This window comes from Mesoplodon bidens (assembly GCF_964165515.1).
Source record: "Mesoplodon bidens genome assembly, chromosome: 4".
Lineage (NCBI taxonomy): Eukaryota > Metazoa > Chordata > Mammalia > Artiodactyla > Ziphiidae > Mesoplodon > Mesoplodon bidens.
In genome coordinates this window covers 47,931,186-47,957,609 of record NC_138160.1, presented here as the reverse complement: position 1 = coordinate 47,957,609, position 26,424 = coordinate 47,931,186, and the positions used below count along the sequence as shown (strand labels likewise).

Sequence of the window (26,424 nt, the reverse complement as noted above, 5' to 3'; positions counted from 1 at the left end):
AATCAGACAAGGGAGAGGTATTTATACCATGCAAATTGCCGAAGCCTACAGATCAGGGCATTTTCCCCCTGGAGAGCAAATGGATAAACATATATTTACCAGCACACCAGGGGCTACATGTATAGAAAGATCCCATTGTTTTGGGTAGACGTTCATTTTGGTCCATGACATAATTCAGAAGGTAGCCCATTCAGTCATGCCCCAGTTCAGCATGCCCCCCCTTTCCGCAGCTCCCCGTGTCAGGCTAGGAACAAGAGGATTGTTTTTAAGATCCACAAGTGAACTGCTTTAGTTGTAAAACAGAGAGCAGGTGCCTTTTGGGTACTTCAATTTCACGTCTTTTCCAAAACATCTCAGAACCTTTTTCAGAAACTGTTTTCCTTCCAAAGTCTGATGACTGTGCCTCTATTTTATCATCATTGACAGCTTTTGAAATTACTAGAATTTGAAGGACGTTTGCAGTCTCTCTTGAAAGCCAGGGAGACTATAGCCATGGTTGCAGAAAACAATGGCTTATTCCCCCTTTCACTGTAGAAAACCATTCTTTATCTTTCTGGAAATAAGAAAATGAAATGTTTTGTGAGGTCAAGAACAATCTCAAGATTTTTCTGATAGCCTGTATTCTGACAATGTGGGTGTTACTCTAAGCTTATAGTTCTGCTATAGAAGTCCAAGGATCTTCCTCTTGCAAGGACCCTGAAAAAAGCAAATTGTGCTTATAAATGTTAGGTTCTGTGCTTGTGCTGAAAGCTAAATGAATGGCTGAGTATTCTTCAGGCATTTTTTATTTCTCAGAAATGCCTTTGAGGGTTGTAATCCTTACTTAAGCAGACATCTATTTAAGGAAGGACTCTGGAGAATTTTCCTTTCATGATTTTTCAAAAATTAAGAAAGGTGTTCACCAGTCTGTGACAGATTTGTTGTGAAAGAGAAATGCAGCTTCTCAAAGGCAGTGCTATGACTTCGATTCAAGCAGACATAATTAAGGTGTAAACATATCAATTAGTTTGTTTTGATTAAACTTTAGATGGAGATAGAGAATCAAGTTCACTGAGGTCAAAATAAGTATTCTTACTCTGAAATGAATGGAAATAGAATGTCCAGAAACATAAAGACAAGGACCTAAACATCACTAGAGAGGCCTTGAAGGTAAATGGAAGTATCCTTGGGAATTATTTAGTGTTTTCCAAGCTCGGTCCTCAGGCCACTTGAAAATGGAGCTTATAACACTATACTTTTGGTTGTCTACACCTAACCAACTGTACTGTATCAGAGCAGGTTGTAGGGGTGGTCAGAAATTTTGCAATTTTTTCACAAGGTCCGTGGAAGATTTTTATGTCCACTAAAGTTATAACCCACTGATTTAGAAACCATAACTGAGAATTTGTTTCAGTTTCTTCAACTGCAAAGTGGAGATGGTAAAAGTAGGGTTGTTGGCAGATTGAATGAGTCAATATATGTAAAATGCTTAGAAGATTATGCTATTTTAGAGTAAATGATATGTTATCAGCTATTATCACTACTATTGTTATTGTTGTTGTTACTTTTGTCAAGGGATTATCAGTGTTAGCTGGCATGGAAACAAACTAGAATGCTTCTAATCACTGCAACTATCAGAGGCCTTAAATATCTTAATGAAGCCAACACACAGCTGAAGAGCTCTCCTCAATTTAATAAATCCGCGATGTTGAATAGCCATCCTAATAATTTTCCATAGTTTCCTACTGAGCATGTAAATTTTTTGTTTAAGCACTGTATTTTTCTGGAAAGGTTATATTCCTTTTTATTACTGCAGAAATGTTAGATGTCATTCTAGAATCATGGCTGTGTCTTTACCTTGCATGTGGAATTCAATATTTATATTCTTTACAAACAAAAGACATTTATAAAAGATAATGATGGGCTGACAGTGAGTCAGAAGATATGATGTTGATTTACGTGGGTTCCCCCAGTGGCTCCATTCTTCACTGGAGTCACTGGTCCCTGAGGCAGGGAAAGCATCCCTGAGTGGCCTTGCTCTGTGAGTGAAGACACACACATCCTCTCCTGGACAGTGGGCACTTCTTCCACGTGAAGGCCATGCTGATTGAGGTGCACTGAGGGTCATGAAGTGGATGAAGTCTTTATGCTGCAGGGCAACAAAAGGAGAAAATACCCTGGGGTCAATTAATGTGATTCAGCTGGGAGAGAATGATGGCGGGGAGCATTTCTTCTGTTTTCCGTCAGTGACACACCCATCGTTTCTGCTTGGCATTGAGCTTTTTTTAATTTTAATTTTTTTTATTGAAGTATAGTTGATTTATAATGTGTTAGTTTCAGGTGTACAGAAAAGTGATTTATATATGTATGTGTGTGTATATATATATATATATATATATATATATATATATATATATATATATATATTCTTATTCAGGTTCTTTTCCCTTATACGTTATTACAAAATACTGGGTAGAGTTCCCTGTGCTTTACAGTATGTCCTTGTTGGTTATCTATTTTATATATAGTAGTACCTAGTATATAGTAGTTAATCCCAAACTCCTAATTTATCCCTCCGACCCCTTCCCCTTTGGTAACCACAAGTTTGTTTTCTATGTCTGTGGGTCTATTTCGTAATAAGTTCATTTGTATCCTTTTTTGTATCACCCATCATTTATGCTTGGCAGTGAGCCTAATGAGGAAAAAATTTTTATCAGTGCCTAGTAATAGATGCTTGACTCCATGACAGTGGAGAAACCAGTGCAGATTTAGAGCCAACCTGGTAGTGATTTTATGTGGTTTCTCGTATATGCTTAGTAGCCACACAGTTTTTGTTTTGTTTTGTTTTTTAATTGAGTTGTAAGTGTTCCTCTTTTTTTTAACATCTGTATTGGAGTATAATTGCTGATTCACTTTGTTGTACAGCAGAAACTAACACAACGTTGGAAAGCCACACAGTTTTGAGTTACGTTGTATTTGAATAAATAACTTGTTTATTATTGGAGTTTTGTGTTTTGTATTAAGAGTGATGATTTGGAATTGCTGAATCAAATAGTTTTTTCCTAGATTCCAATGACATACTGAAGAAGTTGAGACATTTATATTTTAAATAATTACTCCTCAGATCTATTGTAAGATTACATAAAAATTTGCATGTAAAGTGGATTCTAATGTGCTTTACATGACACAGAATATTTCGTGATACAGCTCAAGAATTTTATAAAAGTGTATTGGATTAGTTATTAAAAGATACGTAGGGGCAAATAGAATGTACCTCAATCTAAAGAACATGAAAATGGTTTCTGGATTAGCTTGTTTATGTATTTAACAAACAGCACAAATTTTGTGTCAGTATATGGCACATTGAAAGTACAATGTAAGTGCCTGATATAGCAAATAACAAGAAACCCTTTTAGATAGCTAATACTATTATTAGCCACATTATACAGATAAGGAATTGGTTGCACAGAAAGGTTAAGTACCTCTCCCAAAGTCACACAGCATAGTAAGTATGATCCATATAGGTCTTTTATAGGAGTTTGTTAGAATCTAGGTAAATGGCTGTATAGCCCTGGTAAACAATCATCTAGTGGTTCACTAGGTTAATTCAATAAACTTATAGGCAGAGCTAAGGCTGAACCTTTAACACGCCCTTCTATTTCCATGGCTTTCAGACATGTTAAATGCTAAGTGAAGCAGGATTCCCTGTGAACACCTAATAAGTCTTTTTCACTGTTCCCTTTTCAGTAACACCTTTCTCATCATGTAGTTGTTCTTGTCTTTTTTTTAATAAAAGAAAAGAAAATACTACTATGTATTACTAATTGGTATTTAGTTGATTTGATTGTGTAATAATTACTTAGTTATAAATTTATCTTGGTTCATTATGCTCTTTGTACTGTAAGTTTTCAGTCACTCTGTAATAAACTAATTAGGTCATGTTATTGATAGAACCAATGTTTTTACAAATTTATCTTATAGGCATTTATAAAAATATGCTTATGTACAATTATAAAAAAATAATTTTATGGGTACCATAGGCAGTTTTAAAAATATAAAAAATATAGAAAATTCAAGACTCAATATAATAAATACATGTGCAGACCAATTAGAATCAAATTTTTATTATCTTGTCATTTATATTTTAAAAATTATAGATACAAATTAGAATCCTCTTATTCTGCATCCTGATCCCATTTCACCCTGTGCAGTCAAGCACTGTCATGCAATTAATGTGTATATTACTTATTCATTTTTATGTTGCTTTTGCATACATGCATACACACATATGCATCCATAATATTGTGTTATGTTTTATGTGGTTATAAATTTTACACAAATTACATATCATGCAAGTAGCATTCTACAACATGCTTTTTTCACTCAACAGTATTTTTTCCATCCATTTTGTGACTGTACACTTCTTTATTTGCCTGTTACCTCATTGGTGGTTATTTAGATCCTTTTAAACTTTTTAGTATCAAAAACAGTACTGGAACACACCAGTGAGGGCATGGAGAATTGTCTGTTTTAGTCCCAGAGGTAATCCCAAGCAAATAAAACTGTGCACTCAATGAATATTTGTGAAATGAATAAATGAATGACTAAACACTGCAGTGAACATCAGTGGCATGTTTGCTTGTGCACATTTGGAGAGCTTCTTTGAGGTACATGACCAGAAGTGGAATTGCTGGGTCTTAGGGTAAATAGGATTACCGATTTCCCTGAGTAATGCAGTTATTCTCTGAATGGTTGTAAGTTTACTCTCTTGTAATCAGCATATGAGTGTTATCTGTCTGTGGCATTGTCACCACCATTTTATCAGATTTAAAAATTGTTGTCTATTTGTTAGATATCTGTCATTATTGTTTTAAGTAGTTACATTTGTCCTTATTGCTAGCAAAGTTGTGTATCTTCTCAAATGTTCATTAACCATTTTTTTCCTGTCAGTTTTTGCATCTAATTTAAACAAGACTATTATAACTTTATCATGTGTTCCTAAAACATATACTTATGTCACAGAAGATCTAAGGGTAGAATGACGATGTGTATGCCAGACCACTTACAATTTAAATTTATAGATGATAAATAACTTTAACCACTAAATATTCCACAGTGTATAGTAAAATATTAATGCTGAACTATTCACTCACAAACTAATTTAAAAAAGTCATCTTTGTTTCTTTATCTATAATGAACATAGAGCATAAATCTTAGGCTCTTGCACGGAGCCTTCTTCTAGTTGCAGTAATTGTGAAATGAATTTTATGTACAGTTCTTTGAGAGTTAAACTTACTCTATAAACAACCATATAGCAAATACATCATAGTCCTAGTATATTTTAAAAATAGCTTAAAGGTCTTCCCTGGAGGCGCAGTGGTTGAGAGTCCACCTGCTGATGCTGGGGACACGGGTTCGTGCCCCGGTCCGGGAAGATCCCACATGCCGCAGAGCGGCTGGTCCCGTGAGCCATGGATGCTGGGCCTGCGCGTCCGGAGCCTGTGCTCCGCAACGGGAGAGGCCACAACAGTGAGAGGCCCGTGTACCGCAAAAAAAAAATAGCTTAAAGCTCATTGGACAGAATACATATCAGTTTTTATCAGTACTTCTTGGGCAGGATGAATTCTGTAGGCTAGTAATAAATCTTTGGTGACAGTAGTAGGGTTTTAATTGGCAACATTAAAACTTTGGATTCTCATAAAAACAACTTACACGTGCAAAACTTAACAGTTATTTCTGTATTTGTATCATTGTGGTTCTCTGATATGTGAAGACTAAGCGAGAGAAAGAGAGAAAGATATTGAGAGAGAGAGACAGAATGAAATCATTTAGACCGGAGAGGCAGAATAAGGTTGTGAGATTATGGAAAGAGAATGAATATGGTAGAAATAGATGGAGCTGGAGATAATGAGGAATTATTGTTTTTTACTTATGAGTCTGCCCCAGGATGACTTAGTTTGATGTTATTTTAGCCATCTCATAGCAGTTTATACCCTAAAAGCAGTAGAAAAAAATGCTCAGTTTCTATACTATCTGAATGTTGTCAGTGCAGGTCCAAGTATCAGAAGTCAAATTCAAAGTCACTGGGGAAAATTCTGAAAAACTCCTGAAAAAAAAAAAGGTACCTTGATTTTGATAATATAATTGACAAAGGAAATTGCAGTCAAATATGAAAGCTAGTGAAAGACTGCATGGATAAGTAAAATCCACAAATTATCATAAATGCCATTTGACTGTTTCCCCTTTTTTACCCAATAAGAAAATTTCATGAGAATGCTATCAATAAAACTTCAACATTACATAAGCTTTATAAGCTTCCCCCTCAACTAGTCTCCCCAGCTGAGGCACCAACAACGAATAATGTGTCCATAATATACAGAAGAAGGAAGATGTATAATAAATATATTGATAATATACTATCCATTAAAAATCCTGGAATAATTCAGCATTGAAGGTGATGAAGGCATGAGAACAAAGCTGTATGGATTAAAACAACAACAACAAACAAACTGCGAAGTGTGGGTCGATTGTAGTAAATGACTAACAATCCGTTCTGATTGTGATTCCCAACCAGCTTTTAGTCGGAGCCTTGGGCACAGCAGCTCAATCCTAGTGGGGGGGGAAAAATGCAGACAATGTGAAGGGAGTGGAAAGAGCAGAACAAAGTATGATGAAAGACCTGAAATATTATGCAACAGAAGAGTATTTACAGCCTGGCTAAATAAATGAGCATATTAGTTACTTTATTTTTAAAAGAGAATAAATGCTTCAAGGGAAAGAGATTTAAGGGGTGATACTAAGGGCAATTATGAGAATTCCTGGGACAAAATAAAGGTTTTTTTATCAAGAAAAATTCCTGGGAGTATGATCTTTCAGAATGCAGAAAACTTTCCAATGAAGTTATTAAGAATTCCCTTAAGACATAAAGACGTTGGTAAGACACCCATAGAAAACAGTGTGAAAAATAGCAGAGTGGAACTGTTGTAGCTTTTCATCTGTAAGTCCTCTTAGAAAAGGCATGAGAGAACTTTTTGAGAGTCACTAGATCAAATAGTTAATACGTTTTGTTTTTGAGTCTCTGTCCCTTATTAGCTGTGAGAAAGGGCAAATTACTTCAACTTGCTACATTTTAGTTTTTCTTGTCTGTAAAATGTGCATAGATTTATGGCACCTTATTAGGCTATTGTTAATATCAATTATAAAACCATGTAAAATTTTTACCATACACCGGTGGCTGTCAGTGCTCCATGTGGGTAGCGATTGGCTAACCCATTTCTTTGCTTTCTAATTGAAAGTAGGATATGTGACTTTTTTTTTTTTTCCTGAAATAGTGATCTATTTATTGAAAAAAAAAATGAAAAAGTCCTGGAGTCAGAAAGACCTAAATTTTTTTAGTTAAAAATTTTGTTTTTAGTTTTCTGCTCTTTTTTTTTTAAATTGAAGTCTAGTTATTTACAATGTTGTATTAGTTTCTGGTGTACAGCAGAGTGATTCAGATATTATATATATTCAAATATATATGTATATTTTTTCACATTCTTTTTCTTTATGGTTTATTACAAGGCATTAATATAGTTTCCTGTGTTATACAGGAACCTTGTTGTTTATCTAATTTATATATAGTAGTGTCTGCTAATCCCGAACTCCTAATTTATCCCTCCCCCAGCCTTCCCCTTTGGTAACCATAAGTTTGTTTTCTATGTCTGTGAGTCTGTTTCTGTTTTGTAAATATGTTCATTTATGTCATATTTTAGATTCCACATATAATTGATATCATATATTTGTCTTTCTCAGATATGTGACTTTTAAATATCAAAATATGACATCTATAGGATTTATAGTAAGAGTGCTGATATCAGTGAAATATATTATTAGACTGGATCTTATTACTTCATTTTTAATGTTGACATTAAGTTAAATATTACTTTTGTTACTTGAGATTAGCCTTTTCTTTTCCCTTTTCTGAGAACAAGTACAATTATGTTACTAATGAGATTTTGAGAGATTAGGGTATAATAGACATTGTCATTGAATTATTAACATGCCAAATTCTAGAGTTTGGTCCTTTGCAAGAATTCCCACATTTCATTTTAGATAGAGTGAGTTCTCTGCAGCAGTGGAGACTTCAGAAGCTTTGTGCGTTCTTTTGTCATATCTTAAGTTGAGGTTTTCCTACTTCCCTGCCTCCCATCGAGTATAAGCCCCTTCTGCACTTTTCAGCGTAACCAGGTCCGATCTCAGCTGTACAACTCATCTGACTTCTCCGTGTAACCGTTCTTGCCTCATCCCTGTCTCAGCCCCTGACTTGAATTCTTCCCATTTCCCTCCATACTGAACTAGCAGAGTACTGTTTAGTTGTGTAATTGTTTATGTACTTGTGACGTGTTCTCACGCACATATTTACTCTGTCCCATTTAGAATCAGAAAGCTCTCAAGGATGTAAAGCACATCTTCTCTTTCCCTAATAATCCCCAAAGCCCTCGATGCCATGCTATGCCCCCAGAAGGGAATCAGTAAACCTGATACAATGGATCGGAGCCTCCTCTTCCCCCCACATTTGCCTTAGGTGGTCCCCTGCAGAGCTCTGTGTAAAGTAATGGAGGCTTCGGATTTGTGCTCTCATGCTAATGGTTATTACTTCCTTTATTTTTGAAAAACCGGTTGTTGGGCTCTAAGCTAAACATGCTATTTTCTGCACCCAGCAACTCTCCATGAGAAGCTGCCTCTCAGTCTTATGCTCTCCTAGGCCATCCTCCTCCCCCCATTAGGAGAAGGATAAGAGGAAGTTGAAATATTTACTCTGAGATGGAGAGCCTTGAGCACTTGAGCCCCGGGACTGCCTCTGGACCAATGTTTCTGTTCAGCTTCTCCCAGGTTTTTCAGCAAGAGCTGTCAGAAACCAAGTTTGTGCCCGAAGAGCACCTTCATCTGTAATTTCCATTTCTCTCTACTCCCTGCTGTGTTTCTTGCTATCTGGAAACTTCTCGCAGAGTACCAGGCTCTTGGCACCACTAATCCTTTTCCTCTCTCAAATGCCATATTCTTCCTTGGAATGTTAGTTTCTTTTTCAGAAAATTCTATCTTTGTAAAACTACCCAGAAATCAATGTTAGGCTTTCAGCTGTGAAATTACTTCAAAGAATGAGTTAAAGCAAAAGAGGTGTCATTCTTTTGAAGAGCTTAGATTTTCTGTTTATAGAGAAGAGTTCCTGGGAATTATGTGCTTAGCTGAAAGTATTAAACACTTTTTTCTTCAACATTAATTTTTCTTCCTGGGTTTACAGAGGAGAAGGTTACAAGTTAAGGGCTCTGATCATGGTTTATTCTCTAGCTTGGTCATTTGAGGCAAGTTCCTTTACATTCATGGACTTCTGTTTTTCTCTTGTATTGATATAAAATGATGAGAAGTGTCAACTGAAAAACAATACACAGCCTGAAAGCTGAGAATTATGTTTTATTTGGACTTGCTAAGGACTTAAGCCGGGGAGACAGCCTCTCAGACAGCTCTAAGGGACTGCTCCGAGTAGGGCTAAGATATATAGGAGTTTTTACAACCAAACAAACAAAAAACAGGTAGTCAGAACATCAAAAAATTACTGTTAACTAAAGAAAAAGCAGACTTCTCAAGTTAATAAATTTAGCACTTTTCTATGGATGGAAAGATGTACGAGTCTGGGCTCATTGAAATCGTTCCTTTCATATGTGCCTTAACTATCTAGGGCCAGTATCCTGTTTTCTCCATCCTGAATCCCCTCAGGGTGCACCATAGGTGTAGCTGCAATGGCTGGTGGCTTGATGGCTGCAACATCCTTTGCTCACTGATATGGCAGGCAGCATTCTTCACCCACAGTAGAGTAACATATGAAAAATATATTCTTTAAAGCACCTTTCAAATTTAAATGTTATTATTCTACCACCAAATTCCCATTCTCAACACCAGATAAGACTTAGTATTAGTGTTGCTGAAAAAAAAAAAAAAAAAAAAATATATATATATATATATATATATATATATATTTGTCTGCGCTGCTTGGCATGCAGGATCTTAGTTCCCTGACCAGGAATAGAATCCGTGCCCCCTGCAGTGGCAGTGGAAGCCTGGAGTCTTAAACCACTGGACCACCAGGGAAGTCCCTATTGGGGGATAGTCTTGATTAAAAAAAAAAAAGGCGATCCACATGAAAAAGAAAGAATTTTGAGCCAATGCTCAAAACTTTAGTCAGGGTGACTTTCATGTCCTAATTTGAAGTAAGCAAGTGGAACATTCATTAATGGGAGGCTTAGGTAATCCCTCTTTTATCAAGATTAATCACATATTTTTACATTAGTCGTTGTGAATTAATATAGCAATTTGATCCTTCCTAGTTATCAGGTTCTTTTTGATGACTGTCTTAGCCTACATTAATTAGAAGAGACTAAAGTACATAGGTCTCCACTTCACAACCAAGCCATTAGGTATAACATAATAACAAAAGCAAATATTGGATTGAATTGTGATTTCCCCTGTCAACTGAAAACCATGCACAACCTCAAAGTTGAGAATTATGTTTTATTCAGTGGACATACTGAGGACTTAAACCAGGGAGACAGCCTCTCAGATACCTCTGAGGGACTGTTCTGAAGAGGTAATGGAGCAGCCAGGATATATAGGAGTTTTTGCAGAAAAGAAAAAACACACCAAAAAACCCAAGTAGTTGGAACATCAAAAGATTACTGTCAATTAAAGAAACACCAGACATCTCAAGTTAATGAATTTAGCCCTTTTCTTTGTGTGGGGTGGGATGGCTGCAGTGCCTGATGGCTTGATGGCTGCAACATCCTTTGTTTACTGACTCGGCAGGTGGCATTCTCAGTCTACACCGTGCAGGCTCTTGCTGTTGAGGAGGTACAAACGGCCATCCAGCCTGTTTTCCTAAACTCCGTAGACTCAGCAATCTGTCCTTCAGACATCCTGATAAGTGTCTTAATGGAAGATTTATGCCAGGCTGATGTGACAGTGTTCTTGGGGCAGGATTAGCTCCGTCTCTAGTCAGAATTTGGTGACAGATTCCACTTAAGGCAACAAGACACAAGAGCCAGTTGGAGCCCTAGGTGGAGGACACCATTTAGATTCCTGTATATCCCTGTTCATCAATGGTAAGGGTACAGTTTTTGAATCAAATGACATTTCTTGAATTCCACTCAGTTCACCTGTGAGAATGCTTTGAGTTACAGCTCAAGATAGCAATAGTTCGTGCTCTTACGGATAGCCATTTTTGACCTCTCTGTCTCTCTGTCTGTCTGTCTCTCTGTCTCTAGTACACACACACACACACACACACACACAGGCACACTACACTACTTGTACTGAAATACTTTAAGATACATTATTTCAAACTGTATAACAACATAATAAAAATTTCTAGTAGTACCAAAGGATATGTCTCTGTTTGAGTACAAAACTATACAAATTTTGTGTAACTTTCTCAAAGTAGTTAGTGAATATAAGAATATGTATGTGTAGATAAATCCCCCCCTTTTTTTACATAAATAAGAACATGCTATAAATACTGTATGTACCTTGGGTTTTTTTTATACATATAAATTCTCCTGGATATCTTTTTATAGCAGCATATATAATACAGCTCTGTTTTCCAGTATATATATTGTGTGAATATATTTGTATAATTTATAAATTAATTTATATTTATCATTTATAAAGTAATCCATATTGGTTACATGTCCAACATTTTGTATTTTTCACTAGTCTCTGACTTAGTGATCATAATTATGTGAGCACTCCCAGTTTGAAAATATTAGGTCTAATTGAAATTGATAAGTTCTGTCATTCACGAGACCATAGATTGACAAACTTTTTTTTAAAATAAAGAGCCCAGTTAATAAATATTTTAGGCTTTGGGGGGCCATAAAGATTCTGTTTAAAATCTGTTCTCATAGCACAAAAGTAGCCCATGGCAATATGTAAACTAATGGGCATGGCTGTGTTACAATAAAATCTTATTTCAAAACCAGGCTAGGGACTTGGTTTGGCCTGAGGGCCAGAGTTTGCTGGGCCCTGCAACTAGACCAGCAACTGGAAGTGACCAATTTGTGGATGAGTTTCCACAAGACCGCAAGCTCCATAAAGGCAAGGATCGTATATTTTCATGTCCAATTCCCCCCAGTGCCTAGGTGAACAGTGACTCAACAAATATTTTTTGAATTGAAGAATTAATTCACAGAAGAGGTATAGAATCAACCCATTGTTTTACCATTTACTGTCTCTGAACATGAGCATGTTGTTTTTAGCTGAATATAAATGTATCACAGTCTCTGGTTATCCCTCACATGCATAGCTAAGGAGATGTATAGGTTTTAAACATATGCTCTTACTAATCATAACAAAACAATTTCACCAAGAAATAGAAAAGTTTTTAACAAAGCTGAGGTGCCTACTTCATGCTGTAAGTTCCTGCTGTCTTGGCTGATACTCTGCTATAAAACTTTACTGGATACTGTGTTTGTATTACTGGTTTCATTCAAAGTGTCTCATTATGATTGACCCAATTTGTTTTCTGTTGTCCATAACCAAAAACAATTGAGCATCACTGATACACATACTCTCTTCTTTAAGTTTTGAGAAAACTACTCAGTAATGTTTATTAGGAGCCATTATTTTTATCAAATATATATATATGTTTTATCAAATATATATATATTAAAGAGAGAGAGCTAGAAAAAGGATCTGTGTCTCACTGTGATACAATTCTGTGCTCTTCCTACTGCTACTTCTACCCTACTATATTGAAAATATCTATATAAATGAGTCATGTCTTGTAAGCAGATGTGCATTCTAGAATTCATTTCTTCCTAAACCATGAAGCACCATCCATAAACAAGATGAACTCCCTGAAACCTCTGTAAGCCACACTGAGAGAAGAACATAGGTCAGGTAGAGCTGTGTTTACATTCTGGGCTAGAGAGATAGTTCTAGGCCTGATAGCCTTATAACTTCAGCCCAGAATGTCAGGCTCCCATTACTTTGGCCCTTTGGTCCAATCACATTGTTTCTGATATCCTAACCTTTAATTATTTGAATTCCCAATCTTGCTCAGGAAGGTGAGCCTTTGCCAGGTTAGTCAGCCTTAAGCTAATGGCTGAAAGGATTGTCATTGGCCCCTGCATCCAACCCAATTACTTCCTGATCTGAAGTAGCCAAACCAACTGGGGCACAAATAACCATGAAATCTTCATGGCCACACTTTCCCCTGGCTCTGAGAGAAGCTTCAGGAAAAATAACAGAAATGAACTTTTGTAAAGGGATTAGCTTGTGTGAAGAACATTATCCATAACGAAATAAATGGAACCTGGTGACTCACCAGGCTAGCCTGCAAGTCACCAGCGTCTCTGGGGATGTTAGGGTCTGTATTTCATTTCTGCAAGTTTAAAAACATCAGATAACTCTGGAAGGGTACCAGAGGTCAAGGTACAGGTCTACAGATGGATCAAGGAAACATATCAGACTTAATCTCCAGAATTATCCTCTGAGATTGGTAGTACTGTTTTCTTCATTTTGCCATTTGCCCAAATTCTTGCAAGGATTCAGATACAGACTATTGAACTCCAGAGCCCTGCCTTTTAACATTGTGCTATAATCCACCATTTAGAATAGTGGATCCCACAGATAGGTAAGTAGGGATCACTGGACTGCTGTGCTAAGCATTATCCTATCAAATTCTTGGGAAGAATAAATACCATAATGTATGTGGAGTGCTGTGTACAATTCCTGGCACCAAGTTAAGCACTAGAGAAAATGTAGCTGTCCATATTAGCAACTCACATAGGCTCTGGGCAGATTATCAGGAAAAGCCTTCTTAATTTTATTCAATACAGTGTTAAAATCATCTAACCAAGTGCACAACGAGATATATATACCATAACCTGGGAAAACTGTCTTGCTTTCTGTTTTAAAAGAATTGAATTCAGTGAGAAACAGCTTTTAATGGTTGAAAAGTGAGAAGTGTAGGGAATAAGAGAATCTTTCCTGTGTTTATATTTGAGGCTTGCCTTTCTTACTTTCAACTTTATCTTCATAACTGCCTCCCCTCTGGGTCTGTGTCTTCTTCAGTTTAAAGAAGGTGGCAAGACAAGTCCTAGAACATTTTGTTTGTGTGTAATTGACATGACAAATGATGGGCTCTTACCTAAGAGGCCCCAGATAAGAGGTTGGTTACTAATGCAGGGGAGGACCAGTGGGAACAATTGTTTCTGGTCTCTTATCAAGCCCAGAACAATCTTTCATTTACTATATTCATGCCTCAAGAGCACAGGCAATATTAAATTCCAAAAAAAGGAAAAACTCTCCCACAGAAACAGCTGTGTTCATTACACAGCCAGTTTACTACAGTGAATTGCTAGAAATGGAAAAGTTTCCATTTCTTTGTGTGTTTATCCTTGATAGTTGTCTTATAAAAACTGCCTTCTGTAAATAAGGGAAGGCTGGTTTTAAACAGTTTTGACTAATATCTGTAGTTGGAGTATTACGTTCTACAGTTTCAGAAAATTAAAATAAATCTGATAGAAAGACATACATCTTCAAAGAAAATTTTTTGAAGCATCCTGGCCACAGAGTTCCATTTTTTCCCCGTCTTACATGTAAATTGGATTGTGTTCCTTTTATGTCTACATTGTCACTTAGTCTAAAACCTGAGAGATGCCATTTAACCTCAGAGTTGGACCCCACTGAAAGCTTGCTTGTGGACACTATGCTGTCTTTGTGTAAATGTTCATTGCTGATGCATACTACAATGGAAAAAAAATTAGTTTCTTGAACACCAGAAAATACCCACCTGTTAATCTCACTGGGTTGTAGCAAACAACCCAATGGATTGGTGGATTCTCTGAGAGTAGGGACTTAACTGTGTTCTCTCCAGGTCTTATTCAGTTCCAAGCACAGTGCTGGTAATTCTTGAAGTTCTCAGTCAATGCTGAAGAACTGAAAAACAATCCACAAAATTCAGATGACCAATTAGCTAGATACGCCCTGATACACAATTCTGTCCCTGGCAGAAGTATTTGCTGATTAGGGAAATGGAGTAACTACTACAGACAGCCAGAATCCCATTAAGCATGGTGCGTTAATTACAATAAATAAAAATTTGGTGCTTGAGAGAACGAGTTTTGCAAAGTATCCATATTAATATCAGAGTGGCCTAAGCCTTGGGGAGATGAGAGTCCTCTGCTTTGACTAATAAAGCTGGGCTTTTGTTTTGTTTTCTTGTTTGCATTGTAAAAGAAGAGTTGTTAACTTGTCACCTACATACTATTGTGTGAGTGACTAAATAAAGGTAAAATCCCAGGTATATTCCATAGTGTTGACAATGACTGAATGTTCCCTCTGATGGGAAATTTGTTGGTTGAGGGACTTATCTCCTTCACACTCCTTGAAACCTTTTTCTTCATTCAAATTTTCCTAGCTAGTGTCCAAGTGTTAAATTTCCTGTTGTGTAATATAGACTGTCTCTGTTTCTGTCTCTGTCTTTCCCTCCCCAGCTTGGCATCAGGGATATCTAGCGAAGTTTGCTCAGTCCCCTTGGCCCCTGTCACAATATCAGGCAAATGCTAGACGCTGAATCCGTGTTTAATGAATTTCTCTTGAATGGATGTTATCTTGCTTCAAGTCATTCGTGCAAACATTGAAGAGGACAGACAGAGCTCTGCTGACCTCCTCTAGCAAACCACTCTCTAGTAGACCTCAACACATCAGTCTGTACTCTTTGGTTACAGTTGTTCAACCAGTTACTAATCTAACTAATTGTAACCGGTTGAACAACTGAACCCAAAGGGTGCAAAGTGGAAACATTTCATTGGGAAGTCGGCTCTGGACAAAGGAAACACCACCAGACCCCCTTCAGTATGCAAAGGGGAAATTCCTTCTCAAGTAGAAGCTCCATGGTGCCTCTCTGAATTATCATTAATTTGTAATGCTGTGTGAGTCTACGTGTATCATCTGTTCTTTGGGTGAGGCTTATTTGAAGTGTAAGGTGCTGCCTCCGTAGAGGGTGATACTAACCAAGTGTTAAATAACTGTTGTCTGAAAATAACCGATGATATGAACAATAAAAAGCTTTTAAAAATAAGACATGTTTCTTTTATTGATAGTCGTCCAGTCCGTCAAGGTTGAAGTGAGATATGCAATGTGAGATGTAAAATCTGATGTGAAACGGACAATAATTTGTGGTTTATATGAAGGAGTGTATCCATGTACATTTATGCTTAAGAACAGGAGGCTTTTAGGTCATTATTCTAAAGTTTGTTTAGAGAATAAATTTACTTTTTATTTTCTTTAAAATAAATTTCTTTCTCTTGATATTGTACCGTATTTGCAAAACGTTCTGATAAAGCTATTGCTCATTGTTTCACAATGTTTTCTCTGTGAGGACCCAGGGAACATTTCTACCTGATGCTTCAGTATCAAGAATAGCCCCATGTTGTCTGAATAACTTCAAACTGTAAAAGATTATGTTCTCTTTTGGCTGCTAAGAAGCTCACTTTTCACCTATGGTACCTGTGGGATGCATTTTGAACAATAACTTTGTTTTCTTATTTTTCCTTAGCACCACCAAATCTCTTTTTTTTGTTTGTTTTTAAGGCAGACTGTAATTCATAAATGCATAGCAAACACAAACCTGTTTTTAGATGAGATTGCTGTTGATATATGAATTCATCTATCATCCAGCTTCCCACCTTATTCTCTCCTGCCATATTTCTGTTGACTAGGGCTCTCTTGTGCCATGAAGAATTGATTAAGTTTTGCCATGACCTCCATGCCCAGGCCACACTTAACATCTTTATGCTCCTCTCTGCCTTCAGCCCTCTGTATCCACCTGTAGGTGCCCTTTCTCCTGCGGGGCCTCAAACCTGAATGCAAAGCTGTCCAGTAGTTGAGCTGTTTTTCATGAGAAATCCAAGAACCTGTAGCATGGGTGAATTTGACAATTTTGCCAAAACCTTGAAGTGTTGTGAGGAAGATTCACACTGACCATGCACCATGCAGCCTTCTTTTGTCTTGCTGGTCTCATCTCCTCACCTAGGCATTCCTCTTGGAGTCTTAGCTTTCTAAAATCAGCACTTCTACTCTCACCATGAGACCTGCCCTAATTGTGAAACTCCCTGGGTCTATGTTAGAGGGCTTCATCCCCCACCCCATCCCTGAATTCCAAGGAATGACATTTTCTCTGCCTTATTTACATTTGCTTTTTTTAAAAAATATCTTTATTGGAGTATAATTGCTTTACAATGGTGTGTTAGTTTCTGCTTTATAACAAAGTAAATCAGCTATACATATATATCCCCACACATTTGCTTTTCAGTACTAATTGTTCTAGATAAGGGCATTCACTCACTCAATCATTCACGTAACAAATCTCTTAAATGTATCTACTATGTTCTAGATACTGGAGATACTTGCATAAATAAATACCACAAATAAAGCCCATCTCCCTAAAAGTTCAAGTTGAAGGATTTCAAATTGGGGGGTTAGAGAGCAGAGATTTAAATAGATTAGAGGAAAAATACGTGGTGAGTCCCATGATTAGCAATATGCACAGGGCTTTATGGGAGAGGGTCTCACCTGGAGTAGAAAGGTGTGATCTCAGGTGAGTCTTAAGGAATGAGTGTGGGCTTGGGGGAGGAGAAGGTGGAGGTTCCAGGAGGAGGGGGCTAGCAGGAGCAGAGATGTTGAGGCAAGGAATCACATGGTGTGTTTGCGGAAGGGTCATTGACAAGATCTGAAGCTGGAAATAAACAAGGCCTGATTTCTAGGGACCTTGTGTGCCAGGTTAAGGACTTTGAGTTTGTCCTGGAACCATGAAGTATTCCAAGTAGTGGGGGGAGGGGGCAAGGTCAGATCCTGGAGGCTGAATGGAGAATAAAAATGCAAGGACAAGATTGGAGGCCTGGAGTGTTAAAGGAGGTCACTGATGTGGCTTGGGTGAAACATCACAAGGGCATAAGCTAGGTTGGTAGTTCTAGAGATTGAGAGAAGGGCGTTAATTCCATGAATGTGTAGTAGATATACTTGTCATGTTGTACGAGTGTACTTGGGCGGAGGGGACTGGTCATTTAATAAGTAGTTGTATCACTGGTGGATTGGTGATTTCCTCAGTTCTTGCCCTTTCAAGGGAAATAAGTCAGTTGAGAGATGTAGAGCATTTTTAAGTAGCAAGAGTTTTATTAAGCAAAAGCGGAAGTATGCTCTCGAGAAAGGATGAGAGCAGGCTGTCTGGAAACCAGAAATAGCCCTGCAGTGGGGCAGGGATAGGTTTTTTAGCGTGGTGGTCCCTCCCTGTGTCCTGTGTCATTTGACTGACAAGCTGATTGACAGCTTTAGGTTATATAACTTTTCTCCTAGTGCGCTAGGCGCTTACCCGTAAGCTCCCAAGCAAAAGCCACGGTGGCGGGGGTGGGGACTGCAACGCTAATTTGTGACAAATGTGGCACAGTGAACCCCCGGGTACCTTGAGTCACCCTTTAGGTCTTGGTGCGCCCTTGCCAACCTGTGCTGGAGGTTTTAATCTTGCTTGGTCCTGATATGGCTGGAAACATAGCGGTGGTCCTTGACCACAAGAGGGAGGATCTCTGGGCGTGTTCCAACCAACAGTGTCCAGGTGAGGGAAGGAAAGATGACTCCATCCAGGATGGGGCGGGACCTGCTCATGTCTGACTAACTGCCTAACAGTTATTGGTCATTGGTAAATAAGATGCAGAAGAAGGTGAGGTTTTGGGGCAGGTGGAGTGAGTTTTGGAGAGAGTAAGGGGCTTGAAGTTCTGTAGAGCAGGAGGATGGGGAAATCTAGGAGGCAGCTAAGTATCCAAACACCTCATGTATACATTTATATATAACATGGATAAATTTATTCTCCTTCTTTGCCCATTTATTGGGTATTTTATATAAATATAGCTGGTAATTTTTTCCTCCCATATAACTTTTGGAATGCCGTAACGTGAATCATGAAGAGATGACCATTTCTATTTAATCTCTGCAAAGCTGCATTCTTATTCTATTTTGATTCATAATAAAATGCCTAAGTTGGTATTTTCTAACCTGAGGCACACGATTTATAGAAGGAAAATAAAAATGTCAAAGGTATAACTGCCCAAACTTGGGATGTTGGTAAAGTGATATAATATCAAAAATGTTTTTGTGGTTAGCTGACTACTGAAAAGTTATATTAATTGTGTTTACAATTAACGGATGATTTCTCTTTAGGCCAGAACCAATAGAGATTGTAATCCCTCAGCCCTGCAATTTTGAATGTTTTTGTTCTCCCTTTTGGCAGTTTTCTAGGTATTCTTATTTGGCAACTGGAAACAGTTCAGTAATGGCTATGCAGCTTCCTCATGCATGGTACTGAAATTTGTGACCAGGGATCCCTGTAGAGCTACTATTGACATTTCAGCCCACTCTTAGATTAAATCTACCTATACAAGCTCAAGGGATCCTGCCTGGGGCTGTCTGATCAATACTCTATAGCGCCTGTGCAGAAGAAACTACTAAGATTTTCTTAGAAGGTAGACTGTTGAAATTGGATCTAAGTAGTTGACTGATTTAAATGAGGGATATACTGACACTTTGCATCAATCTAGACTTGGGAATAGTTTGAAAAAAGTAAATTGCTTTTTGTCTCAGCTTTGAGGGGATAGAGATGTTAAATATCCCTTGTTCTCTATTATTGCTTCTTAAGTATTTATCAGGAAAGTGGTATAAGTCAGTCCATAGACAAGGCTCCCCTGACCTTTGATCATCAAATCATCCTCCCCATCTTCCTCTTTGTTGCAGTCACTGCAATCATCATCACCACCACTACCACCATCATCATCATCATCTCATTGTCATCATCACATCATCATCACAGATAGCTCCACTTCTTGGGTGCTCAGGTTTGCCTGTGTTTGAATTAGGCATTATGGATCCAAAGCCCATGTTCTTAATTTCTACTCCATACCTCTTTTCTAATAGCCCAGAGACTCCCATGGGTGGGCAAAAGGTTGGTGCTGTGCTTTTAAAATGGACTTGAGATCTAGTAAGTTTTGTTTCTATTGGTGTCTTTTATATAATTTTGGAAGATAATGTGAAACGACTCAACCTTTTGAATTTTTTTAAAAAATTTGAGATACTTGTAACCACCAGCTATGTAGCTATAATTTATTGCCACATTTAGTGTATTAAATCGTAACAGGTATTTCTGATTCTTACTCCCCACTTCTCCCTTAAAAAAAAGCATTTGTTAATTTAGCATACCTCCTGTCTGTTCCATGAAACTATAATTTCTTACAGAGCTATGAGAGTAATACATTTCCCCAGTTCTCAGTAGAAATGAATGGGTTAAGAAATTCTGCTTCAAGATCTCAGATGGTAAAAGCCATTGACACTGAAAGCTCTTCTGCTTCCTCTGATGGAGAATGTGGTCATTGAGAAGTACAAAGTGTACCACATACCCAACAAGCTAATTGCCCACTTTGAGGCCTCTCTCAGGTCCAAGTGCCAAGTGAAACCTCTGCTCTCAGGGAAATTAGGCAACTGACACAGAGATTGGGTTCCTTAGCCTTATCTAAATCTGTGATGAGCTGGTGATAGTCTGTGCTAATGAAGATGATTCTTTGAATCAAATGCTTGTTGATGTGGGTCTTCTGAAGTAGAATGTTGATTTGATATTGCCATCCCTGTCACAAGAGCTGCATATGTAATTATGGTTTCGCTCTAAATAGATTTGCTTTTGGACTCTAAAGCACGCCCTGTTACTTCATGTGCTTGCTATCTCCCAACCTCAAAAAAAAAAAAGAAAGACGAATAAATCCAAAATATCTTTAAGCACCATATGTGGGCTTGCATTCTTTTTACATTTAGTGTCATAACATTTTCAAACAACATATCAGTTTGTAAGTAAGGTCCCTTGTGATAGGATTTGAGCATGCATGCATGTGATGCTTCCTGTCTCTGTCCTACCTGACACTTCATGTCAGTAATGGTTTTAAATGGCCCAGTGGGAGATCAAAGCACAAGTCAACCTTTCAAAAATCCATACAGTGTAGAAAGTCAGGGACCAAGGTTATTAGCACGTGATCTGCTAAGAGGGGACAGGGCTATTTCCCTCCCCTCTAGTACATACCCGGACACACCTCAGCCAACCATTCACAGTTTGAAAAACATGATGGGCTTCCTCTGGTCCCTGTAGAGGATGCTGCTCTTTCTCCTTCCTTTCCCTAGCATCCTGCTGCTTCTCTCCAATCTCCAGGTCAAAGACCAGCTCCTCTCAAAAGCCTTCAGACAAAATAAGGAGCCGCTCAAAAGCCTTCAGGCAAAATAAGTCAGAAAGAGAAAGACAAATACCATATGATATCACTTATATGTGGAATCTAAAATACGACACAAATGCAACAACTCACAGATACAGAGAACAGACTGTGGTTGCCAAGGGGGAAGTGGGGTGGGGGAAGGAAGGATTGGGAGTGTGGGATTAGCAGAGGCAAACTATTATATATAGGATGGATAAACAACAAGGACCTACTGTATAGCACAGGGAACTATATTTAATATCCTGTGATAAGCTATAATGGAAAAGATTATGAAAAAGAATGTAGATATGTATAACCGAGTTACTTTGCTATACCGGAGAAATTAACACAACATTGTAAATCAACTATAGTTCCAGAAAACTAAAGCTAAAAATACATAGACTGTTACTTGTTATAGTCAGTTGCCAGTATGTGATTTGTAGGAGCAAACGACCATGGGGATGCAGAGTACTCTTTGGCCCTGCTTCTCAAAATGTACTGTAGGCACATGGTCCCTCCCAATCCTTTGACTTACTTTGAAAGCAGCCTCCCTACTAATCCTGGGATCTCTATGCTGGATCTTTTACTTCAGACTGTGGCAAGAAGAGCATGGACTGGTTGTGCATTCAAGTCAGAAGTCCAGAAGCTCTCTTGATGGTTTCCCACCCAGTTACGGCATATTGCTGTAATCCCACACAACAGCTGAAACATCTTTTTCTCATTTCTCTAGATTCCTGTTACATTTGATGTCTCTACCATGTAATTGACATTTAATTCTAAGTTGTTTTGCATCATTTTATGGTTATTTCAAGTATAAATATCTTGCCTTCCTCAGAAGATTTTTTTTAAATTCCTTTTTAGAACCAGGGCTCCCTGCACAGTACCAGGTAGAAACATGGAGTAAACCACGAATACTGACATCACCTCAAAGTTACTTAACCTCTTCTCAGCAAAGAAGGCCAGTCTGGCATATAACTCATTCTTCTAACCTGTACCTACTTTATAGAGGAATAAATACACTGAGTTAGTGGGAGTTTGTGAATGAAGTGACCAGATTTTTAATAAGATAATGCAGTTTTTTTTTAATTTAAAAAAAGCTGCTAAATAAGAAGTAGATTTGGAAATGAAGACTGGGGTTGGGCAAGGGTAAAGATTTGTGCCACAACTTAGTGCTGGGAAAATGTCTGGCTTAATCTAATGAATAAACATGACTGTCTTTTTTTTTTTTTTTTTCTTTTTGCGGTATGCGGGCCTCTCACTGTTGTGGCCTCTCCCGCTGCGGAGCACAGGCTCCGGACGCGCAGGCCCAGCGGCCATGGCTCACGGGCCCAGCCGCTCCGCGGCATATGGGATCCTCCCAGACCGGGGCACGAACCCGTATCCCCTGCATCGGCAGGCGGACTCTCAACCACTGCGCCACCAGGGAGGCCCAACATGACTGTCTTTGAAGTCTTCCATCCCTTCCCCACTCCTCAGTATCAATTCAAATGCTATCCATGTTGGAGTTACCACCCCTACTTATCTCCACACTTAAGGCAGCAAACTTTGATGTCTTATTTTCATATCCATTTATCTCTTAGAACTGATATTCAGTAGAACAAAGGTAGAATAGATTTATCTATGCCTAAATCCTATTCATAGAAGATTTCAGGCTTATTGTAGCTGAATCTTATTTAGGCTCTTTTCATTTACCTTCTCACTGAAAGATGGATGGTTACCTAGAACCTTTGATACTAAGGTGTGATAAACTACTTTGCTAGGACATAGATAAAGAAAAAATCACTTTCCAGTTACTTAACAAGTACATCCCTTCATATCTTGTCTAACTTATGGGCCAATAACTGTGCTCTGGGACCCTCTTCAGAGTCTTTACCAGAATGGAACCAAATGCATTTTTTAACGCCTTTTAATTAAATTTTCATACCACTGAGTCCAATTATCTCTAAGGGTAAACAGTGAATCCACAATAAAAAGTTCCATTTGTTTCACTAAAATTTGTAGATACGTGTGACATTTTAGAATATTAATTCAATTTAACCTTGAAACGAATGAACAAAACTTCTTAAAACTTTTAAGGTTTATCACATTTCTTTTTTTTTGGGGGGGAGTTAACTTTAATAACCACATCTAGTATATAGCACAAATCTATGTGATGCTGAGAAAAACATCCATAGGTATAAAGATTGTTCATTTAAAAATTCTGAAATGAAGTGTTATTTGGTAAAGACTGTGGACATTTGTATGAAGCACTTCATGTTCCATTTGTTTATTTTACTATGTTACCAGCTTATGGAAATAGGGACTTGAATTTCTACAGGGCAGTTTGCTCTTGGAGTTAATTATTGATAAAATTAGGTCTTTGTATATGTTTTGAATACTAAAATATGAGATAAATTGGTGGTTATTTCTTTGTGAATTTGAAGCCCCAGGTATTTCTTATGTTTGTTTTTCAGTGTTCTTTCAAATAACCAATCCCCTTGTTTGTGTTCCTCACTTAAGCTACTTCTTTCTTTAACATTTTTTAATTAATCTGAATCTCTAAGAGAGTGACCAAAAACCTGAAGAAAACTGAACTGTTAAATGGCGTCTGCTAACTGTTTCTTGAACAGTTGAAGGATTTTACCTTTAGACTAATATGCCATTTGAGGATTTGGCAACTCCATCCTTTTCTTGTAGCTCCCCAGCCATTTGTTTCAGACAGGCCCCTTCTCTCTCTTACTTGAGAGCATTCAGTTCTCATCCCTAGGCAATCAGTAGAATAAAGCACTGGTGCCGGGCCATTTGCAGGAGGAAAGAAATAACCTATACATTGGAGTGCTTTGTTATGCCAATATTTCTTGTGTTGAGATACAGCCTGAGTACTTTTATTATATATCAATAATATTCATTTGCTTATTATTTATTCATTCAACAAATGTTATTGAGCTATGCACTAGGCATTGTTCATTCTTCTAATTTTCAAAATTATAATCAATTCTATTTTTATAACCTATTATTTAACAAAGTACTAATACTGGGATCTTTCTTTCCAACTGAGTTTTGAATGTATAACATAAAGATCATGAGATCAGGCTCTAGAATCAGAGAACTTATGAAAATTCCAGCTCCCAACCCTTCTTAGCTGTGTGACTTTGGACAAGTTAATGAACTTCTCTAAGCCTCACTTACTTCATCTTTACAATGGTGATAATAATAATACTTACCTCACCTCCATTTTCTGAAGAGTGAATGAGAAAATGCACGTAAAGTATATTACACTGGGCTTGGCAGGCAAGAAAGTACTCAACAGATATTTTTTGCTATTGTTATTAAGTCATAGTGCTTGGCTACTTGATTGTTATAATCTTTCTCAACATTTATCGAGCATATACCTATGAAGTGTACTCGAAATAAACTTGGACAGTCAGAGAGACAGCACCATCTGGCCTGTTGTGTTATAAACAAAAACCCTAAAACTGGATCTGGCAGTGGTGAGGGTAACAGATGCTCTGAATGCCTTCTAGAATTTGTTTTTCACTATATGTTTAAGCTGTGATGAATGTCATTAATGTCATCTTTCCTTTTATTTTAGGTAAGTACATCACCATTTTTGAAACTCTGTGCAGATGGGTAAGTCTTGCTGTTGGAGCTTTTCATGTTGATTTGCATACTTGGAGAATCTGGACCAGACAATGTGCTTATCACGGTCAGACAAATGCTTTTATTTTATTCAAGCAAAGATCTGGAAAGATAACACACACATTCCATCTCTGTTTCAAATCTTTGGCAGAAAAAAATGCATTCATTATTTTAAATTGGATAACATGTTATGTTTAATCTAAATAATTGAAGATTGAGTTTTTTACTCTGTCAGTAGAAGGCAGAGTATTTGAGACTTTAGGAATGAAAAAATGATTTCCTTTCAATTAACAATTGTAAAAGTCTCTCTGAAGTAAACATACAAACCTTTACTTTTCTGCTTGAAAATGAGGAATCTTCTTTTTTTTTGGGTGAATAAAAGTCAGGTATTCCATGAGTAGATTATATTAATGAGACATAATTTTGTAGCAAATAGAAAATGTGCTAATAGTCCTTCAAGGTCATGTATACAGAGCATTATAGAGAGAATTACTGTTATGAGTGAGAGTTTGCGTAGTTAATTTAGTATTTCTATAGTTGGCTGTGATCTATCTCCATAGAAACTGAAGTGGAAGAAAAGACCTTAAAACAAGGGATTTAGTATAGACCTAAGTTGGATGTGAAAGATGATTAAGCTATGAAACAACTCACAAAAGGAAGTTATGAAGTCTTTGTCACTGGTGAACTTTAAGAACTACATGGACAGTTCTATTTGTATTAGGAAATTAAGATTTATCCTGCCTTGGGACAAAGTATTGAATTGACTAGTTGTCCTCAATGATAAAAATCAATTTGCTCCTCCAGATTTAATTTCCCCTACTTACTCCATGTATACTCTGTACTTTCTGTGTTAGTCTTGGTCTTCCAAGAAGCCAATGCTAAAGTGGGATTAGAAATGCAAGGATTTTAGGAAATGCACATGTAAGAGAAAATAGAGAGGGAGCCAGATAAGGTTGAGTGAGAACTGAGATTATGATATAAATTTGACCGTAAGTGAAGAAGAGAGAGATGTTGGGTGGAAGCATCCTAGATTGAGTTAGGTAACGCCTTACATATGAAGTCCTTAAGCCAGAATCAGCCACCAGAGGAGTCCTGTGTTTCCTGGGAATGGGTCCGCCTCAGTGTCTCTACGTGATCAGTCATGGCTGGGAGCAGGTCATGGGAAGTATGGTTGTAACTCAGATGCTGCAGTGGATTTCAGAGGCAGCAGCTGGGGGCCCTTGGCCAATTATCATCCCTATCGTTGGAGTCTGCAGTACCTTCTTGTGGCCACCACACTTAGGCTTCTAGGTCTTTGTTCTTTCTGTTTCTTGTTCTCTATTACAATCCCTCTCCTACCATCATTTTTGATCCACATTCTACTCCTTCTTCATGCTCAGATTAGTTAGCACTTCCTTAATAATGTGGGCAAGCAAGTGGCTGGTGGTTATAGCTCTTTTTTGGAATTTTATGATTCTATGTATTTTCCTATGGTATTTGTTGCCTTTTATTGTCCATTTGTTCAAAAATAATC

General features: G+C 37.6%; 1 protein-coding gene across 1 annotated transcript in view; it reads left to right on the top strand.

The window, feature by feature from the left end:
• The window catches only part of LOC308616895 (3',5'-cyclic-AMP phosphodiesterase 4D-like), an 861,608-nt gene extending 836,292 nt beyond the window's left edge, over positions 1-25,316 (top strand). The window contains exon 4 of the mRNA XM_081233392.1: positions 24,865-25,316. Coding sequence (XP_081089518.1) covers positions 24,865-24,868 — 4 coding nt within the window. The 3' untranslated portion in view covers positions 24,869-25,316. The remainder of the gene's footprint in view (positions 1-24,864) is intronic.
• Positions 25,317-26,424: the final 1,108 nt, after the last annotated feature.